This window comes from Tinamus guttatus, unplaced genomic scaffold (assembly GCF_059628265.1).
Source record: "Tinamus guttatus ecotype Peru unplaced genomic scaffold, ASM5962826v1 Tinamus_guttatus_pri_ptg000601l, whole genome shotgun sequence".
Lineage (NCBI taxonomy): Eukaryota > Metazoa > Chordata > Aves > Tinamiformes > Tinamidae > Tinamus > Tinamus guttatus.
The window spans coordinates 4,085,028-4,107,254 of NW_028289135.1; the positions used below are offsets into that span (position 1 = coordinate 4,085,028).

The window sequence follows — 22,227 nt, forward strand, 5'->3', positions numbered from 1 at the left end:
AAAAACATTAAAAATTATTTAGAAAAGTTATGCAGTTGTCTCTCCTGTCTATAAAGCCATGATGCACCAATTTCTGATTTCTGAATACAGTTTTAGTGACTCAAAAAAGAACTACACTGTATATGCCAGGACTTATAGTACAAGATTACATACAGCTCTCAGAAAACAGTAAAAATTGTATCTTTTGTCTTCCGCAACATGGAGCTGGTTCTACCTTAAAGTCTGAACTATGATGTTTTCTATACCTGCCTCCTCTTCCTCCCACAAAAAAAGATAAATAAATAATTCCTCTAAGCCAGCCAAGTACTCTCCTAAAGATTAAACTATTAGAAAAACGCCTAATATTTCCAAATGATTTCTACCTGGGACAGGTCAGGTGGCAAATCCTAGGGAAAAAAATAGAATTGCTGAAAAGTATATTTATAAAACAATGTTAATCAGACCAACTCCCTTGTCTCCCACAGTTTTTCCTGGGGTTACAAGATACCAAAGAGTCTAAACACTGAAAGGAAGAATAATTTTCATTTCATGTTTTACAAGAACATTTAAAGCTTTTCATCTATAAGCCTTTACTCTGAAGTTACTCAAGTCAGAAGTTATTAAAAGCTAGTGATATTTGGAGATATAAAAATGGTATTTTACTTTTATTGCAGAGGAAACAGTTAAAAGAGAGTGTTGCTATAATTATAACCAGGAGACTAAGTAAAAGGTGACCAAATTAGCATAAAAGTTTCCAAAGTTTTTTTTTACTTTTTGCAGAACAGGATTTTTGCTTGAAGTTCAGATTTGTTTATTCTCCATCTGGCATTCAAATATTTTGTCTTAACACCCTCAAACTACTACCTCTTAGGAAAGGAAAATTTTAACAAAACACCTGAAAGGACAATAAAAAGGTAAAAAAAAAAAGGCACTTCTAGAATCAAATGACAAAACTTACGTCCATTTCCAAAAAAAAGAATTCTCAAACTCACCTCTTTTATTTTGAAATACGCTTGACCCTTTGCACTTGCCGCAACAGCTAGAACCTTGGTATCAAAGATAAACTGAACAAAAGCTTTTAAATTAGGCCAAAATATTAGCTGCGTATTGCTCAAAGAGGATATAATCTTCCAAGCCAAGTCAAAAGCTTCTATGCACAGAGACTCTGCTGACTCCAGGAGCTGAAAAGAAACAGAAGCAGTGCTTTTAAGGAGGAGAAGTAAAAAACAGAACAAAACAAACCTTAGTAACTTGCAACTGTTTTATCTCTTACCTTGGGAACAAGGACTTTCATGCAGTCAAACACAGGTAAGACTTGGTCTGAAGGAAGAATACTCAGGGCTTCTAATGCAGCCTGTAGCATTTTTGTTAACCTTTCAACTGTGGACAATGACATTTCCAAAAGTTTGTCCTCCAACACAGGCTCAGCAGAATGAAATTTAGTTAAAATGAAACGAAGGCAAATCCACTGGTCCTGAACATAGCGTGCAACTATTTTCCCCCATCCTTGAGATGTTTCTTCACATGAGCTGTAAGAACATTACTCTTAAATACTTAATATATCAATGTCGTTTTATTTGGATTACCATGTATATAGCCAGTCTACTAGGGAACAATTTAACTCTACAAACCTACTACATTTCTTCAAGACAATAAAATTTACACAGGTTCAAGGAGAGTCCAGAGAACTCACTGAGAAAAAAAATTACTGAAGATTTTTAAAAACAGAAGAAATCAGCTCTGGGGAGTCTCCTGAGCCATAACAAGTAGGAGAGCGTTTTGTGGAAGCATCATTGTATGCTTCCCTGCTCTTATATCCTTCCCCAGGTATTGCAATACAAGCAACTCCTTGCTTTGCAATAATTTGCCCTTCAGCTGACTTTTGTAAATGCCCAGACATAGCACGTACTGATATTTAAGCCTATGTAAGTATCAGTAGCTTTCAAAATTGCTTCAGGTTACACAGCACTAGAAGCTTCCTAGCTTCATAGCAGTAGACTACTGAGCTGAAAGAATCTATAGTCTATTCTGTTATGGCTGCTTTTATATTCTAAAAACCTGAAGACATGAAGACATAAATGTAACTTAATGAACATTTTGTGTTCAGAACTAAACTTTTTTGACCTTGGCAAAAATTAATAAAGAACAGGAAAAACAGCATTTTAATCACTGTTCCACACTGATAGGATTTAGTAGTTTCTGAAGGACTACTCAAGCTACAGCAATGACTTACCTATTTTTTCCTTCAGTGTAAGATGGCTTCTCTAATACATCATTAAACTGAGAAAAGGAAATAAATTTCTTCAAGGCATCCATAGAAGGCAGAGATTCAAGGTGCAGTTGAGGCTTCTGATCCATAACCTCACAAACTGCAGCCAGTGAGCTCATGCTAGATACTTTTTTAATTTGTTCTGTAAGCTTCAGCTCCTAATAAGATCAAATCAAATATGAACAATCAAACGTATGCCAATTTCTTAAAGTATAAAGTGAATGACCTATTGATAGATTCAGTAATCCCCTGCCCTGACTTATATCACTTGATATATCATAGCTGGCAACTATGCATCATCATACCTCCTTATTTTTTTTATCCTAAGCATAAGGACGTTTTGCTTAGCTGGGACAATGTAATCAGCCACCAGTTGGAAATGCTGAAAAATAATAAGCATACACCTAACAAATTACAGTCACCTACTCATCAAGTGCAGAAGCAATCCTTGACTATAATGGAACACTTCCTTCATACCAGCTAGACATTTATATATTGCTGGATAGCACTCAGGGGGAAAAAAACGTACATATATATATATATATATATATAGATGCGTGTGTGTGTGTATATATATACATACATATGGTGTGTGTGTATATATATGTTGTGTGTACATATACATACACACACCCACACCCCCTACCACACATGCACCCACCACACACAGGTCCCTGTAGTCAAAACCAATGCAAGCGCACAGATAAGATACAGAATACCACATGCTAACTGCTCCAAGAATCTAGAAAGCCAGGACATCCATTATGGTTATTCTGTGTGATGAACACATATTCAAAAGGTGTGAAAATAAATATTAATATTAATAATATATGTATCGGCATATAGTTTCTTAGTATGAAAAGCCCAGTATTATTTGGGATATCTTAAAAGTACTTCAGCTGTCTGGAGCACAGAAAAATTTTTCTCATCTTTATCCAGCACAATTACTCAATGTTGTTTCTTTTTTTCTTTAAAAAAAAAAAAAATCTTTTTAAAAAAAAAAAAAAATCTTAAACTGAAGATATAGCACGTTGCAACTGAAGAAATCCTCATGACAGTATAATCCCTACCAAATTCAAAAGAAGGGGCCCCCAGAGAACACTAAGACTGAAAACATAATTCACATAACCATCAGACAAAAAAAAAAAGTTTTCCTCCTTGTTTCCTTAGAAAAGTAAACCTAATAAATCAAGTACAACAATCTTTTTTTTTTTACGCATTGTTTACTGTTCTTGGTGAATAATTCAGCCCAGAAAATACCAGAAATTATACTGCACAACCAAACTTTGTTTAAATAAATAAAAATAAATCTAGTTCATATATCAAATATATTTATACAAATACAAACCTATTTCATAAATCTATTTCAGATATACAACTATGGAACAATGAACACAACCACACAAAAAGCCAAAGCAATGCTGGGTTCATAAACTTATTTTTTATGCATATGCTCGAGTTTGGAAATTCCATAGTTCATTAACACTAAGACATGCAAATGATATTTTCCTTCAGTTATAATTCCCTAGATAAGACTAGCTCATACCTAAAGAAAAAAATTCCTGAGTATGCAGTCCACTACCACAAGTAAAATTTTATTTCAGTTATATAGACTTTTTGAAAAGCTAATATAAAAAAGCACTAAAAATATAAGCTTTAAATACACTGCAAGTATTTTGAATTAAGATTATACTGCCAATTAATTGAAGCAATGTGTATGGGAATTTTTTTTTTAAACATTCATACGTATATGCCTATCTCTCTCTCTCTCTCTCTGTATAAAAGGTGTCAATCATTACACTACTATAAATTATATGAAATTACCTCCTCACAGTTTGTCTTCTGAAGATTATGAATAGAGGCATTCGTCAGGGAAAAAATGAAATTTTTGATAGATGGTACCTTTTCACAGCTGACCTGCAAGCACAAATTCACTACCTCTGGAAACAAAGCTAAGTATAAGTCACAACGATCCAGATCCTCAACCTAGAAATGTAGAGGGAAAAAAAAAAAAAAAGAGTAAATTGAAGCATCAGGAACAGAAGATTTAAGCTGAAAAAAGAGAAAAAAAAATAGTAACTATGACAGCAGATGAAAAAGAACAGTAACTACAGTGGAACAGACTTTTTTTTTTGTAAGAAAGCAAAAAAGCAAACAAACAAATAAACAAACAAAAACACTTAAAAGAAAGCCAAACTTTTCTTCTCAGGTTTAAGGATCGTTCAGGGCTTTGCACCAGGCCTTAGCAGAGACAAGTTGGAATTCTGAAAGAAATCTCCACAGGGCTCAAAGGAATGGCAGGGGAAAACACACAAACAACGGGCCTGAATACCAGAATGACTGTCAAAAGCTAACTCAGTTAGCAGAACATACCACAGCACTGCAACCGCCACACGTGTCTTGTGTGTCTTCCTCTTGAACTGGATTTTATGTCACGCCTGCATCTTGTACTGTTCATGAGTTTTTGTTCTTACTCTGCCATTCTCTGGTATTTGTGCCACTTCTCTCCCACCCTAATTCCACACCATGTAGGAAGCCATTCAGCCTTGCTCTCTTTTGAGGGAACAACTTCTTTTTGCTCAAGTCTTACGGTGCCCGTTCAAAGAAGTTTGCAAAAGTTTCTAAGTAAATTTGTTTTCTAGGTACCTATTTGATCTGATTTGATTTGAACAGTTCTAAAAGCACTGATAAATAAAATTATCAATAAAAAAAAATCAGTCTTTTAACAAATACTTACAGTACTCAACTCATTTGTAGTAAGTCGCCGGAGGACAAATTCAAGAATACTCTCCACTGGTGTCATTAAAGATTTCCAGATAAAGATTAATACCCCATCTATATGAAAAGAAAAATAAATGTATAGACATATGGAAATACACTCTGTTAAAAAGCTGTATTCCATCATGTGGACTTAATAAAGTTATAATGTCAACATTCTAGAGTAACAGGCATTAAAATACCAAAAAAAAAATCCTACAAAACATCTCTGTACATTTTAGCAGTATAAGACACAAGAATCAAACAGGTAATATCCTTTCCTCTTCTTTACCTTAAGTTATCAAATTAAAAAAGTATAATTTTGCAATTTTTAACAAACACTTTCATCCTATTTTTATCCCTTTCCACAAAAATAAAATAATTTGTCATGAATTTACTCTTCAATAAAAGACAATGTTTCCATATTCACTAATTAACCACATTCAAGAAAAACGTAGCAATCCATTCCTAATATGTATGGAATTGAAAAACATTCTTTCCTACTGTTTAAAGGTTAACAAAGGGTTAGTTCAACTTTGGATAAAGACTAATCTTGTACAACTTCAGTCTAAAATAACTTCTTGTCTTAAAATTTCAAGCAAGAACACAAGGTTATAATGGAAAATATAACGTTTTTGCTAAGAAAAGGCTAGCCTACAATATGCAAAGCATGTCCACAGGACTTTGCAAACAGAAGTATGCAAGTGTGGAATAGGTCACTTGGACATGACTCCAATGAAAACCAAAGTAGTAACATATCAATACTAAAAAGCAGAGTTAAAATTTCTCTACATAGCCTTCTTGTTTGTTCTCAAAGCATCTGGCATTAGGAGACAGCAGGCATATCAAAGAACAAATAACAACATCTAACTATTCTTTATTTGTAAGGAACATTAAACTGTCACACAGTTACAGCATTTAGAAGGATTACCTGGAGGATATGTCTGCCTATTTTTTTTAATTTGATCTTGAGTTACACTTAACACAAAGAATATTACTTTTAGAATACAGAAGACCTTAAAAAGCAAGAAATAATGAACACATTCCAGAAGCTACAAATCTATACTGTGCTTACTTTCACTTCTCCCTGTTAATACGGCACATTGTGCTACATTTGCTGCATACCTAATTTGAACAAACTTAATCTATGTCAGATTATCACATTCCATAATTTCACCTAAAATGATTTGAGTATCAAATCACTAAATAGTATCCTGCAGTTAAAACTCAAAAATTCTTCACTAAATGTAAGACAGAAAAAAATCCAATTCATAAACTGCCTAATGCTGTCAAAAATGTTAGAAAAAAAAAAAACACTTAAGACAGCGACCACAAACAACAGTACATACAGCAGGATCTTATGCTGTTGCTTTATATCACCATTATGGTATTCTTACATAAACAATTTACCAGTTGTTAGTTCTTCTCTTTTACAAGCTAAAAGAAATTACTTTCTTCTTCTTCTTTCTCATTTTATCCTTTTCCATTTGACAGATAGGGTTTCTCATCATCTTTCAATCAATGTGGCAAAAAAAAAAATTGAATTTTACAGTATTATTTTATCATCCTGATGGTCAATTCACACCTCAGGAAATAAGATTTATTGCTTGGCTCTCCAGTGCAGAATGGAAAAGCATGGAAATACCGCAAGAAATAAACAAGCATGTCTTTTCTTAAATTTTCTCAACATGAAAGGATATAATAGTTACAAGTCCAACTCTGAAAGCCTCCTGAAAGACATTGCAGATGATGAGCTGAGTAGAGCACCTACAGGGGCATTCAAAAGGTACAAGCTATCGTATTGCTCAGCACTACAGCACCTTAACAACTCCAGCAGCAGAACTTAAAATGATAAGTTAGGCATCAAAATTTATCAGGTCTACCTCAGCAAGGCATACGACACTAAAGAAAAGGATTTACAGAATAAAATACTTGGTGCTAAAAACCTAACACACGCTCTGTAAGCTTTTTGGCCTTTTGCTTCAGGCTTGTTGTAGTCCAGTACTGTGGTCTGAACATGCACCAGCAGTTGGCACACATCTTTCAATTTTGTTTCACCTGAAATTAATCTGCTTTTGCATTCAGAGATCATATCACAATATAACCTCTAACAGCCTGTATAACAAGTGCTCAAAATTTCAGCCCAACAGCTAGAACTCAAGGGTGCCTGTCTTTGTGTAAAGCACTTTTAAAAATGAGCTTAGGCACTTGCTTCAACACTGCATTTGGACATCTTAACAAAACTGGGATGCAGTCACTGGCTTCATTTAATATTCTAGATCTGTGGATCCTATCCCTTAATTACTTTTGAAATTCATGTATTAAAACCACTGGACTGAGAAAAACTCAAAAATAATATGGGGAACAAAAGTCAAATGCCAAGATTACTCTTCTTCCAGTTGAGCATCCGCATTGTGAGAATGATGTTGCGATTTTCACTTGCTCTCATGAAAAATTCCTAAACCTGATCTAGTTACAAACTAACCAAGCTTCAACAGAAAAAGCAGTGAGGACTCTGTAACTTTTGCTTGAGCACTCCTGAAAAAGCTGCAAGCTGAAGCTGCAAAACTCTTAAACATCACATGAACAGTCTTGTGCTTAAGAGGACATGTCTTTGCTTTTAGCCAAGATCAAACTAAATCAAGCAAGCTAAGCGTGCCATAAGAATCATGCCTAATATCCAGAAAGGACCTAAGCAAGCCTACACAGCACTAGGTGAGAAAAAAAAAAGTGTTTGGGAGTCAACTCAAAAAAGAATATGTGCATAACGACTGCTTTATGGCAGGCTTTATCAGAACCTGACATGAGCAAGCAAGTTAGGTAGGATATTTGTGCTGCTTTCTTTCTGAAGCCTCTAAATGATTTACTGAATCTGTACGTTGGCAAAGAATGGGCCTGTAACTCTTTGCAGCTTGTTCATATTCTCCAAACTCATATAAACTGTAAATCTAATTCTAATGGTGATGAATGCTTTCTTAGATATTATCCATCTTCTGAATTCCCATACCTTGAGACACCTTCAAAAGGGCCCCCGTACGATTTGACCCACATTTTAATTTCCTAAAGGATATGCCAGATTGTCAACTTTTACATTCATTACTTCTAGGCTAGTACTAATTTAACAACATAGCTTTAAAGCAGTAAATACCTTGATTTTAATTAGACTACAGTTAACATAAGACACAGTATACTGAAGGTAACACTAACCATCTTGCAGATTGGAACATTTTAACGAACGAGTCTGCAATAACTTCAACAGAAGCTGTAGGCTTTTATCTGTTTTCAGTGTTGGTATGTAAGCATTACTGCCAAGTTTCATCAAGACATCCAGAAGAGGGTTCAAGTAAGCCTTTAGTTCAATCCATTCTATGTTGCTTTTTCCACTACACAAAAAAAAAAATTAACAGAAAATCTTCTTCCAAGTATCTAACTTAAGTGCTGAAGTCACTTACGGAAATAGGACACAGGTTTCTAAGTCACTTAAATATCTTTAGGAATGCTACCCAGTAGCAGTTGCAGCCACAGTTACACAAGCTCTGAGCAGCTATGAGGTCTTCATAGCATATTTCAGAACCCAAAGTCTTCTGAAATAAACGGATTGACACAAAGAGGCTTTTATCAGACCCTGGGAAAGGAGACAGAGGGGCATTGAGAAAAAGAGTTGTAAAATAAGGTATTTATACTTACCTGCGTTTATTCCTCATCTCTTCTACATCTCCAGCCAACAGTATCATTGTTGCAACAAGCTTAGCTTCAAACCAGTCAGGCATAGAGCAATTTTCTCCTGATTAAAGATATTTTAAGGCTTCCACAGAATTTAAAAATATCTGCATATTAATTTTTAAGCTTTTGTTTTACTTTTATAACTTACTAACAATAATTAGTATGAAAACAATAACTAATGTTATCATTAACATTACTGCTAATTTTTGACATTCTTTTATCTAAATACAAACTGAACAAAAGCAGTTGCATTTCTCTATGCCCTGTAAAAGATGATATTGGTCTACTGGTCTCTACATCAAAATCAATTTTCAGCAATGTGTTGGATAATGTAGTGGCAGACTCTCAATAGACATCTCTTTCACTTTTTGAAATACAGCAAGGCATTCAAATGAAGTTAAGCAAGAGCACAACTCTGCTATGCATCTTTAGAAACACCAGCTGTCATTTTAACCAGCTAAAAGCTAAATAAAGAACTAAAACTGTTCTGTAAAAGGAAATAAAACATGACGAACTGAAGCTTCTTTTGTGACTTGTCTTTTATAGAGGAACACAAGGCTTTTTGTTTTGTTCTGTTTTTGATTTTGACTGGTAGGTTAAGTTTTGGCAATTTACAAATCAAAACAGTTTCTGGAGGTCCAGCACAAAGCAGCTGGTCTTGGCAGGTATATATACGTTCTTTTGCAACTACCTGCTTACAAACTAAGGATGCATATCAACCTATGCTTACAAATTAAGACGCATATGAAACTAGAAAGTTACCAGCACCATTTTTAAAAGGTGAAATAGATAGATGTTTGCCAATATTATCTACAATTCTATGGCAAAGGACAAAACACATTTTCCGTGAAGAAGACTTGACAAAATTTCTAATACTCAAATTACTTTGAAATACTAATAAGTAAAAAAATGCTTACAACATTTCTGACCATAATCAGGCAAAGTTTCTTGGGCCGCATTATCTTTGAAGCTTTTCATCATTAGAAAATTCTGACCTAGTTTTTCCATATTCTATAGGTATACATTAAAAAAATCTTTTCAACATTTGATTTGATAATATTGATTGATAAATTGCCAATTTTGCAGTATTTAAATAGCAAATAATTGAGAACTACACAAATTACAAATGATCCAAACACAGACAACATGGTATTTCTCTTCTGAAGGAAAATGATCAACTGAAGTTATAATCATCTAAAACGTAGCAGAGGATGAAAAATGTCCTTGCACAATTTATCAACCAAGGATACTACAAATTAGATATAAAACAGTAAAATGAAAACATTACTATTCTAAAAACAAAGGATTTTCATATTTTTAAATAATTTTTTAATACTTAATAGATGAATATTGCTAAATATTTAACTTGCCTTCAGGTGCTGGTGTCTTAAGGTACTCTCCCACAAGACTGCGTACATATAAACACAGTGATGACATCTCTTGACACTCAAAATCACAGTTTACAGACTTTCTGAAACATCTGTCATTCACCAGCAGCCAACTGCAAAGCTAAATTAAAACCAGTATGTTACTATTTAAACATATCTGCATGCTCTGTAGTAACTGAACTTGACCAACATAAGAGCAATACATTAAAGCACTGTCAGACATGGAAAATTGTAAATAAGTCAGATTTTGACAGGTATTCACTCGAGCTACCTTGAAACCTAACACACTACTTCCCTTTAATACAGAAAAAGTTTCTTCCAGAGAGTAATTCAGAGTACTCAAACAAGGAGATTACTATTACTAATATAAAGAAAAAAATTCTTACAAATAGCAAGACTGGTAAATACCAACTCATCCCACATAGGACTTCTATGACTAAGTATTACCTAACGAGTGCTACACTTTTTTTTTTTAAATATATTTAACTCTTTTGCTAAAACCAACTTTGTTAGATAACATATACAGCATTCATAACAAGAGGACATTATGCAAGATCACTCTATCACAAATTGCTGTACCCCAAAGTATGGCTACTTATTCAGTTGATTCTAGTGTATCCTCTAACTGAAGATTTATTCTTTGGCACTTTCTCACACCACTGTGCACCTTAGTGAATTTTAAATTTTCAGAGGATGTATTCCTGTGTGTTTCAATCTCTCTTTACATGCTAGGCACAGCTTTTCCTTGGAGATGAGTGTTACTCCTGCCAGCACTGGATTCATCTAAACAACACGCAAATCAGAGGCAGCTCTTACACAAAATTTTGGCACTTATACTGGCCCATTCAGAGACTATCAGGATCCACGTTATCTCAGAGAGCACATTCAAAAATAAGAGAAAGAGAAAACATGCACAGTTCTAGCTCTAAAGATAAAATCAAACTTAGAAAATACTGTTCTTTTCCATCAAGTGAAATTTTACAAAAGACAGCTGAAGAGAAAGGGGAGAAACAGAGAAAGAAGTAGCTATAAAGAATATATAAAATAAACTATAATATGCAGAAATAACTGCTTGTAGAATCTGATGACAAGAGCGACTTCATCTAAGTATGTTGCATCTAGCTTGTATTCTTAATAAAAGGAGACAGAGAAGCCCAAGTCATGGCTCTGTGGATTCCACAAGATGCCCTGCTTTGTACTTTCTCCATGAAGTTACCAACCATCTAGAGGAGTAAGCATAGATCCCTAACAGGAGAGATTACACAGACCAGTACACGATTACCAAACACTGACTTTAGTTCCTACAGTAACAGCAAAGGAGGCAGAAGATAAAGAATGTGATAAACACAGTGAAGTCTCTTAAAGGACCAGTACTAAGGGACCAAAACTCTGAGGAAGAACTGATTCTGATTTGCCTTTGAATATGACTACACCCAACAGTTGCAATGCTGACATGGCCGCTGGGAAACACAACAAACTGGTGCATACAAGCACTGCAGGAAAACATCCCAGCACTTGCGCTGCTCAAAAATCTACTCTATCTCAAAAAGGTTTTCTCTTCTGCAAAATCAAGAACTTCAGTATGTAGACAGAAAAGGCCAAATCCCCCCCTCCCCCACCTTCACCCACTGTGGTGTTGCAACTTGCTTTCTCCTGCTTTGAGTCTGCCGAATAACTTGTTGAGGGTTAACATTAACTGCTCTGTACCATTAAAAAACACAGTTTTCAAATAAAGTATTTCTTATCACATCCAGTAATTCCAGAATGCATCAGTGCAATATACAAATAGATAGTAGCTACCTAGTTTAAACATTAAGTTAGCAATAACGAATCCTGCATTTGTATAGGTGCTGGAATATACCTGATGAACAGAAAAGGAGCTTCAGCTCACCTCCATCCATAACACAGTATCTCTCCTTAGGGACTCTTCTGGTCTAAGCGACATGAGAAAGCTTGCCACTTCTGGGAGGGAAACCTTCTCCTAAAGAAATCGATCAAGGTACAATTGTTGTCAAAACAATATACAACTCGTAACACCTGTATGAGGACTAAGGATATTTGCTTTCATCTGGCAAAGGTTCAAAAGTAAGAAATTGACCTTTTCCTTTCCATAGAACGGGTTCCTATTTTGCCTCTTAGGTGTCAATCTACCTTCATCAAAGAACATAATTCAAGTTTATAAAGTATTGTATCAACACCAATACCTACTGAAATTTAACAAGCCACTGAAAGAATAATGCTATCCACTGATGATGTCTTTTAACAGCACATGCACAGCTAACAACTTCAGTCACTAATAGGTATTATTTCTCTATTTCTGATAGGAAATTCTGCTCAGACATGTTTATAACCAAAGGAGATAACATGGAAATCCGTAATTGAAGGGGAATGCTGACCGTCTACTTATTTGAGAAAAAAAAATGCATGTGTAAGAATCAAAACACCAACAGTCTGATTACTAAACAACTAATTTCTTACTATTTCAACATCAACGACGATTTTACCGTTCTCTTATTGCAAGTACTCTATTCTCTTAGGTACTTCAGAAATTAATTTTGTTACCTGCTGAAACTCAAGCTTATGCAACGAACATCATGATAGAACGCGGTTACGTAAGTAGTAGAACTAGTGGTAGAAACCATGCACCAAAATACAAATGAGTAAATGAAGTGGAAAGGAAAAATGAATTTTAAAGAAAACAAAGTTAGCACAAGCTCACTAATACTTAAGCAGTACAAAGATTTTTGTATTTTTAAGTAGTCACTAACAAAATCACTAATCCAGCAAAATCAGCTGTTCCAGGTTCATTTAGCATAAGAATTTATACACCGTTCAGCCTGCAAGATTACTAGCATTTCACTAGCAAGAAAGTTATTATCCCAGGAAGAAAGACTCACCACATCTGTCAAATGCATAGCCGTCTGAAGAAGATAGCATTGAGCAGCTCCCCGCAACAAAATTTGATGTGTAATCATAGTACACTGTAGGACATCTCTGCAAACACAGAAGTATGCACCATAGAAAATACATATTTCTTTCACTATTTTCATATTTTGATAAACATTTTCAACATGTTAGATGGTATTTATTAAATATTCCAGAAAGAGTAACATTTCTTCTACCCTAAACATCATACAATCCAAAACCAAGACTATTTCTAAATTTCCATTCAAAAAATGAAATTAAAATGTGGATAAAGATATACCTAACGAGATCAAAAAATGGAAAAAAATCCACATGTAAAAATCCTAACATTCACATGGCTAGTAGTATAACTAATAATTAAATACTTGCATTTCCATTTCTCACATATATAGGAGCATTTATGCCATCACATTCTCACTCTAGAACACAATTGAAACTCTACATGTTCTTCTACAGAAGAGAAGCATAGCTGACTTAAACACTGATCCACTGTTTGCTTTTCGTAAGTTACTTTTTTTCCAATATCCCTTACACCACTGGAAAACATTATTTCAAAGTTTGAATTTGATTATACTGCAATAATTCTTGATTTCTATTACCTGTTGAAACCAAAGGACACTTAGGAAACGCTGTAGGTATTACTGAAAACATGTACGCCTAAAATTTTTGCCTAGCTTTTTATTGACAGGTCTTTCAAGTTTCGATTTTGTGGGCTGACTTTTGACGTAACCTCAGCTCCAATAAAAAGGTTTTAATATACTTAGAAAATATAGTTAATATACTTAGTAAAGAACAAACCATAACAAGAACTTCAGAAGACCACTGAAAAATGACATCAAAAAGTGATGGCAAATGAGTAAAATGCAAAACATGTATTAAATCATGCTATGATAAATACAGTTGCTAAACTGTTTTCTTCTGTAAACTACATAAGAAAAAGGAGAGAGAACCTTCTAGTGTCACAGGCAACCACCACTTCTTGTCAGAAATAATGTACATGAATTAAATCCTGGTTTTGTAGCTGTTCAGCACATTTCCCTTTATGTATTATGTAACAACCCAATGAAATAAACTTTTTTACCTTAGAGCATGAAGTCCATCAGCACCCAATACTTTACATGCAGGGATATATGCCAGCGCCATAGAGAGAAACAAAATGGGGACAGCACACCAATGCCTACTTGTCATCTTCTGAATAAACTTTAATAGGAACCTCCCTTAAAAATAAAAGCAAACAGAAAATACAAATTTAAACCTGCAGCATTAAGCACCACTGTGCAGCAAGCCTTTAGTATCACAGAAATACTTTATCAGATTAGCTTGATTCAGTATAGACTTCTGCTTTTATACTAGGAAATGAGTGATTTCCTGTTCTCCCATGTATTTAAATAACAAAGCCACCAGCAATAAAATGTTATGATGCATTTACACTACACATTTAGGATCATTTCTGCAAGATCCACCTTGAAACAGGGAGGCTTACAAATTGTTTTTGACTTACAGCGTAAGGGAAAAAAAATCAAATACCTATTTATGAAATTTTAAAATACAGTGTATTTTATTACATAATAACATACACAATAACATCATTTTATTATGCAGTAACACACAACAGAGAAGACACTCACTTTATTGCTAGCCAGATAAATACTAAACAAAAGTTATAAAGGTACCTTCTACTTTTAAGTATATTTCAGCCATATTCCAGTAGTTGAATTTTTCAGAAAAGGTTGCTTTATTTTTATAAATGTCTACATGAAATATAAAATGTTAAATGTTCACATGAAAAATGGATCCATGGTTTCTAGTTGACTTACTAGAAACAAAAACAAAAAAAGAAACAAACCCAGCATGAAATTGAAACAAACCTTTTTCTTCATCTGGAAGGAGCATGAGGTAAGTGGCCAAGAATTTCTGTAACTTCAATCCTAAAGGAGGACAGGCTCCCATTAATTGGCCTGGTGTCCTGTTGGGTTTTAAAACACCAAATACACAATTTGTATGTTAACATCCTCAACTATGATTGCCCCTAAACAAAAGCAAATGGTGGTTCAGCAGTTAATTCACTCCAGAGACTGCTCCATTACGGCATACAGATGCAGGGCATCAGCTTGCTTTCTTCACAGCCCATTTTTACAACAGCATCCAGCAAACACAGGGAGGTTTGGGAAGGTCCCAACAGCAAGCATCTCCCTGGGCAGCCACAGGGACGTGGTGTGGCATCATCACACTCAGGCTTTCAGGTGCAGCCTCAAGTAAAGCTACCTGCTATTGAGAGTACCACATGCTGAGCCCACATAAAAAACTGCATTGCCAGTTACACTTGATGCAGAGCATCCCCAGCACGCTAGAGGCCTCTGGCTACAAAGGCCTCTGCAACAAGGTAATCATAAGCAGAGGGAATGTGCTTAATCTGGCTAGGGGAGCAATGAAGACAAATTACCTATACAAGTGTGCCAAGAAGCACAGACTTCTCTCTGAAACAAATTCTAAGGCCTGTATAAACAAAACTACAGAAAAGCACAACAAGCTTTAAGCAATGATTCAAGAAATATTCCACAAGACGGATAGATATCACCCACATTGTATTTGAAGTCTCAGATCTCTTAACTATTATAGATTAGGACAGTCCTGAGACAGGTATTACATTAACTGTAACAACTTTGCATATTCGCTTTATACCCAAACGCGTACCTCTCACCTGCTTTCAGATATATGCTTTCAGAGACCATAAAAAGTCACTAGATTATAATTATTCTTTTATTACATCTGACCTTTTTTCCAGAAAAATATTTTAACTGGGATATTTAACTGTGGATATGGGACCTTGAGGCATCTTTATGTTGCTGTTGATAGGATGAAATTCAGCCCATTTCATCTTATTCACAGCAACCCACCTTTCCTGAGAAAATTTCTTCCTATGAAGAAATTTAGCAAACATAGTTTGTATATTGAAGTATTTTGCTTCATATGAGATTTTATCAACATATTGAAATCAACATTACTACACCTGATTTACAATAATATATTTAATAATCAATATCTTACCTGCTATAAAGAGAACTTTCTGAGAGGGCATCCATTAGTGGTCCAATAACAAACTGATAAAAGAAAACAAGGACAACAGCTAAGACTTTGTCCAATAAAAACAATCAACAGTTCTGGAGAGGTTCAGAGGCTCCAGAAATCTGAAGCATCAACATTCCCTGCTGCCATCTACATCTCAAGGTTTTCATATGTGACAAAAAAAATTCAATAAACAGGGTGCCAGCTTCAATTGGAGAGAATTAGTTTGAAACTTGGGGGATAAATGACTGCACTTTAAAAAGTATCCCTACAAGGGCTGCCATTTTTCCAAATAATTTTATATTTGACGCCACTTTCAAGTATTACTTTCACTTCCACACAGCTAAATGTAAGGGCATTTTAAAAGAATTTGTCTCCTATCAGCACTATTGAGGTAATAATGTAATAGATACCACAAGTTAAAATATCTTTGTTCTGGCCAGTGACAGGAAAGGCATCCTTACCTCTGAAAATTCAAGTGGATTTGGAAGATACTTTGTTTCAAAAAGCTCCAGCAAATGAAGAATGCCTTCCTTCATCAATGTTTTATTCTCGCTCTCAAACATTCTTTTATAGATGCACATGTGCCAAGATGGATGAAACAACCAGCAACCTGCAACACAAGCAAATTCTTCTAAACCAGCAGAGAAACAAGTGACACAGTAGCACGCTGTTTTTTGTAGCAGTAAACCTGAAGGAAATGCATTGAACCAACACCCAGCCTACTGATAATCCTAGTTAACATGACAGCTCATGACACTTTTCAGAATGACTAAAAGCATTTGATTTATAAAAATATCCTAAAATATCTCTAATACGACAAATATTTGTTTTTTTTTAACTTATTTCAGTAATTGTAATGTAAAACTATTAACTAATACGAAAAACGTGTCCTCTTCTACAACTGCTCTTTCCCCAATCATTTATTTACCTCCAACACTCAGTTAATCACCTTTCTACTCTACAAATCTCTGAACTTTTAACAACTTGTACTATCTAGTTAGATGTGCTTCATTTTGCTCTATAGAAGATTGTATTATATTCTTCACTGTGCTGCCTCAGCACTCATTTTATTCCTTCCCTCTACTCCCAAGTTTTGGGTTTTTTTTCTGTTTTTCTCCTTTTTCTTTCTCTGAGTTGTCCAGATAACTTCATCAGAAAACCTAGCCCACGAATCGCTGGCTTCTGTTGCTTTCACATTAACTTAACTAGAAAAAAAAACACAGTGGACAGAGACCGTTTTGTTTGTCTCAGTTGACAGAAAAATACTTCATGATATATGATTTCATTACAGGAAGTAATTCTGTCATATGTTTTCTTGTTGTGCATTTTTTGTTACATTGGATCCCTGAGCAGAATGTCCTTCCAGTGCATGTTTGCCAAGCTACTTACGCACAGAACAGACTCCCAAATGATGGCATGATCATCCAGAAAACTGCTGATTTGAGAAACAAAACAAAACCAAGAGCTGCCACTAAAACTAGAGAGAAAGTAAATAGCCAAACTTCGCAGTCTAATGTTCAGAATACATTTGAGAAGAGTTGTGCCTTACCTTTTTTCTCTGATATGGCAAGCTCATACAAACGGTTTAACTTTGGTAACACTGGCTTTATGACATGAATCTGAAACGTAAATCAGATGTTACATCATCAGTTTACATCTCAAGCCTAACCTTGAACATTTAATCATGGGCTAGAATTTACTATCAAGAGCATTAATAAATTAACTGGCACTGTAATCACATTTAAATACATATGTATTTTCTGACCCAATGTCTGTTCAACTGATCCTAGGACTTGGTACACAGCACTTGCGTGTTAAGATGTTAGTTCAGCACTAAATTAAAAAAACATATATATTTACCTTTGCGTCCTTTATGCTACTGTTACACAGGAATACAAATTCCTAACAGCTAATGAATTTATTCATAGAAACTGCAACATGGGGCTTTCAAACAAAAAATAAAACTCTTTGCCAAAAGCACCAGATTTTCAGCCAAGCCACATCATTTTCACAGTGTTTTACTCTAAGGATATAGTGCCCTCTACTGAAAGAATTCAATGAGCACAATAGCCCAGTTTTCCCCAACAACCTGAAGATGCAAGGTACCCACAGCCTTAAAACAAGTCAAAATCCCGGTTTTCCTTTCTTAATTCCATCCACTGTTTTAAACAAATAGTTTCAGACAGATGAAAGTTGTAAATTTATTCCAAACAAATGACACATGCTCCATGTTACAAACTTTATTTTAAATTAAAAAAATACCCTTAATGTATGTAAACACCCTTAAATGTTATAAACAAACAGACTTTATCTAAATAAATACTTACGGTGTAGAAATAATGAATCACATAAGTATCATAAGCATAGATTTTAAGATGTCCTTACCTGGTTTCCTTCCAAAGTTTCCATTATCAAAATGTAAGTTTCCCAAAACTCCAGAAGTGTTTCATTCTTCTCAACAGACCACCAAAACAGACTTGATTCTAATTGAAAAGAAAAAAAAAAAGGTTATTTAAACACAGTTCCTGTAGCACCATTTAGGCAACAGATTACGTGCAAAATCCTGACTAAAGCAGTGAGCGAGCCTTGTTTTATTCCCTGCCTCATTGCTACAGAAATAAAAACAAACTTTGCTTCAGCAAGTCCAATATATAGCAACTGCTGGAACATACTCCATTGCCCTTGTGTTTTCTGAGTCAGCTCATTTGGTTAGAAAGCAAAACGTTACAACAGAGCTCAGGACTCACCCTACTGCGGCTCCCCTCTCACCCACCCCTCAAAACAGGGAGAATGAAACTGGCCGGGCGCAAAACTTGTGCTCAGGCCTGGCAGGAGCCAACACTAACTTTTACAGAATCACTGAATCATTACGGTTGGAAAGGACCTTAAGGATCAGTAAGTCCAACTGCAAATCCATCAGGGGTGTCTGTCATATGCTAAGATTTCTTGTCGAACATTTTTTGTTATACTGGATCTCTGAGCAGAATGCTCCTGCCTGGCCATGTTTGTCATAAAAAAAGGCTCAGAAGATTCATGCACAACAGCACTCTGAGTGCACAAGGCATGCTAAGCTTTCCCATAGCCAAGGCATGCTCCTGAGAGAAGGCAATGCACCCATGCCAGTGTGCACGCAACCCCTGCACCACCCCAGATGTTCCTAAGAAAAAATGCTTTAAGGCAAAAGAGAAAAAACTCTCATTGCCCACTGAGGGCCAAGTCAGGCCTCCCCACACCCCCCTACGAGTGCAATAAGAGGGAAAATAATAACAATAATAGGGGAAAAGGCCTAAGGATGGGGAGAAGCAGGCAGGCTCCCGCCCCGCGCCGTACCGCAGCGCAGCTCGGCGCGCTGCCCGGCGGCCGCGTCCACGGCGCGCTGCAGCAGGTAGCGGCCCCTCTTGCGGCACAGCCCGTCGCGCTCCGCCAGGCCGCGCTGCACGAGGCGCCAGAAGCGCGGGCAGCGCCGCGCGTCCAGCGCCGCGCCGAACAGCGCCTCGCCCAGCGCGCTCAGCGCCAGCAGCGCCCGCGCCGCCCCGCCGCCGCCGCGCCCGCACAGCAGCCCGTCGCAGAGGCGCCGCAGCGCCGCGCCGTTGGCGCCCAGCGCGGGCAGCAGCCGCGCCGCCGCGAGCGCCGCCGCCTCGCCCGCGCCCTCCTCGCGCAGCAGCGCCAGCGCCGCCGCCACGCTCTGCTCCAGCAGCGCCGCCTCCTCCAGCCGCGGCGCCGCCGCCGCCAGCGCCTCCACGGCCGCCTCGGCGCCGCCGCCCGCCGCCAGCTCGGCCAGCGCGTCGCGGGCCAGGCGCGCCGCCAGCGGCGCCCCGCACAGCTGCACGCAGTGCCGCAGCGCGCCCCGCGCCGCCCGCGCCACCCGCAGCCGCTCCGCGCCCCCCGCCGCCGCCTCCCCGCCGCCGCGCAGCAGCGGCCGGCACCGCTCCAGCGCCACCTCCCAGGCGGCGCGGCGCAGCGCCTCCGCCTCCGCCTCGCCCGCGCCGCCCGCCGCCAGCCGCTGCAGGAGCAGGCGCAGCGCCTCGGCGCGCTCCGCGGAGAGCGGCGCGCTCACGGCGCGCAGCAGCGCGCAGGGGTCGGCGCAGCGCGCCAGCAGCGCGTCCGCCAGAACCACCTCCATGCTGCGGCCGCGGCGCGCCACTGCGCAGGCGCCGCCGGGCGCTGGCGCCGCCCTGGCGCGGCGCGCGGCGCGGCGACCGTTGGCGGCCGTTGGGGTTTGGCCGCGCGGCCGTTGAGCGGTTGAGGACGGTGGGGCTGAGCGGAGCTCCCGGGCCCGTCAGGGGTGAAGGGAGGGCGGGCAGCTCCTGTGGAAAAAGCTGCAGGGGTTATGTGGCCGTCACTCAAGCTTTGGAAGGAGAAGGAGCCGGAAAGTTCTGGCGTCGTGATTGTGTTATGTGACAAGCTCACACGCCATACGCTTGCATAGATATACCTGCAAAACTGAATAAAATGGCCAGCACCTGCTCTTCTCCGTTGTTGGAGAAACAACGTTGGTCTCTGCAGACCCTATGTCTGTCTCAAATGACAGTGGGACATGTTCTGGGCACTGGACCAGTGCTGGTCCCCACAGTCTCTTGCATGCGTACAGGTGGCATCAGAGCCAGAAGATGCTCCGATGCAGTTTAATTTGCTATTAATAGCCAGTAGTTTAGCCAAAGGGTAACTTAGTGGAACAAACTTGTTCCCACTAAGCATTGATTCTTAGCCTTTAGGCTAAGATCAAGTGTAGCATCTGTGATTGCTTATTCACTGTACAGATTATGCCGTTCCCATGAAAACACTTTAGGAATCATCATACCAGAAATAGTCTGGAAGACATGGCCTTAATAAAACGGCCAACCTGGTCCTGTCAAAGCAGTGGATAGGAAGTTCCCAGAGCAGCAGCACATGGGGATTACTTTGGCAAGACTGTGGCCTCTTAAGTATCTAATGAAGAAGGAATAATTGAAGATTTTCAGATTAAGATACATTTGATCTTTCCCTCCAGTGTATACATACTTCTTTCCTTTTCTGTCTACCCAGAAAATTTCTAATGTTTAGAAATTCAATATCTTCAAGTCTACCAACTGCAAAATGTCTGAAGCTTCTTATTAAAAGTGGGCCTCTACCGTGACTGTATACATTATGTATTATAGGAAAAGAAAGGATTTACTTTAAACCAGTTAGCTAACTAGCATGATTTGGATATGCGTTAGCCTTTTCTATGTGTTCAGTTAAATATACATAATCTAGAAAAAAAAAAAAAGAAAACAAACATAGTCCAAACTGATCCATTTACTTAAATGTAGACCATAGCACTTCATTTCATACACATGAAAGCATTTATGAGAGGAGAAATGAGCAGGATGCATAAAAATAGTAAATAGGATGCTTGCAGTTGAAATCTCTTTCATACCATTATCCATTTTCTTTGCTTTTTCATTTGCTGTCATGACTTTATTTAGTAATCTTTCCATTTCTTACTTGTGGCATTCAACCCCGATGATTTGTGCGTTTTTTCTTTTATCAGGCTTGAAAAACTCCCAAGGAGGCCATCCCTTCTTTATTACAATGTTAGTCTACTCTTCAGGCTTACCTGGTGCTTAACTAAACGAAGCTTTAAAAATCCACACAAATAATTGAAACTCAGTAGAAAAGCAGGTGCTTTACTCTTCTGCATTGTTGTGTGAATTCTTCCTTGTTTTTATCTTTATCACAAGGAGGTGCCAACTCGAAAGCCCTATTATGTGAAGTTAGACATCAGCAGTTAAATTTGAACCATTTTACTGCTGATTGTCTTAGCAGACAAAAAGCAGAAATGGGTGATAACTTAAGCCAGCGGGAGATTGGGCAGGGGAGCTCCTGCCTGGAAAGATAAAGCGGCGAACAAAACAAAAAAAGCAGAAAAGTGACTATGGAGTAAAGGGAAAGAAAAGGCATAATGGGTGACTATGGAGTAAAGGGAAAGAAAAGGCATAATGGCGATCATAAAAATGAATGCTCTTTGCTCTGACTGGCGCTGAAAACACAGAAAGTAGCTGCGGCTGCAGTAAGAGCCCTGCCTGTCAGGATGCAGATTTCCAAGCAGAGGGCCCCCACACTCCCAGATACTGCTGCTGTTGCAGTTCACTTTTG

The 22,227-nt window shown here is 37.8% G+C and overlaps 1 protein-coding gene across 1 annotated transcript in view; it reads right to left on the reverse strand.

Moving 5' to 3' along the window:
• TARBP1 (tRNA guanosine 2 -O-methyltransferase TARBP1) overlaps positions 1-20,242 on the reverse strand; it is a 35,109-nt gene extending 14,867 nt beyond the window's left edge. Inside the window, exons 1-17 of the mRNA XM_088534903.1 lie at positions 19,441-20,242; positions 18,496-18,593; positions 17,660-17,729; positions 16,572-16,720; positions 16,090-16,142; positions 14,910-15,007; positions 14,123-14,258; positions 13,014-13,110; positions 12,008-12,097; positions 10,099-10,237; positions 8,693-8,789; positions 8,213-8,388; positions 4,986-5,083; positions 4,073-4,234; positions 2,213-2,406; positions 1,253-1,508; positions 972-1,160 (exon numbers count right to left, since the gene is read on the reverse strand). Of these exons, the coding sequence (XP_088391029.1) occupies positions 972-1,160; positions 1,253-1,508; positions 2,213-2,406; positions 4,073-4,234; positions 4,986-5,083; positions 8,213-8,388; positions 8,693-8,789; positions 10,099-10,237; positions 12,008-12,097; positions 13,014-13,110; positions 14,123-14,258; positions 14,910-15,007; positions 16,090-16,142; positions 16,572-16,720; positions 17,660-17,729; positions 18,496-18,593; positions 19,441-20,233 (2,895 nt within the window). The 5' untranslated portion in view covers positions 20,234-20,242. The remainder of the gene's footprint in view (positions 1-971; positions 1,161-1,252; positions 1,509-2,212; positions 2,407-4,072; positions 4,235-4,985; positions 5,084-8,212; positions 8,389-8,692; positions 8,790-10,098; positions 10,238-12,007; positions 12,098-13,013; positions 13,111-14,122; positions 14,259-14,909; positions 15,008-16,089; positions 16,143-16,571; positions 16,721-17,659; positions 17,730-18,495; positions 18,594-19,440) is intronic.
• Between the last annotated feature and the right edge of the window lie 1,985 nt (positions 20,243-22,227).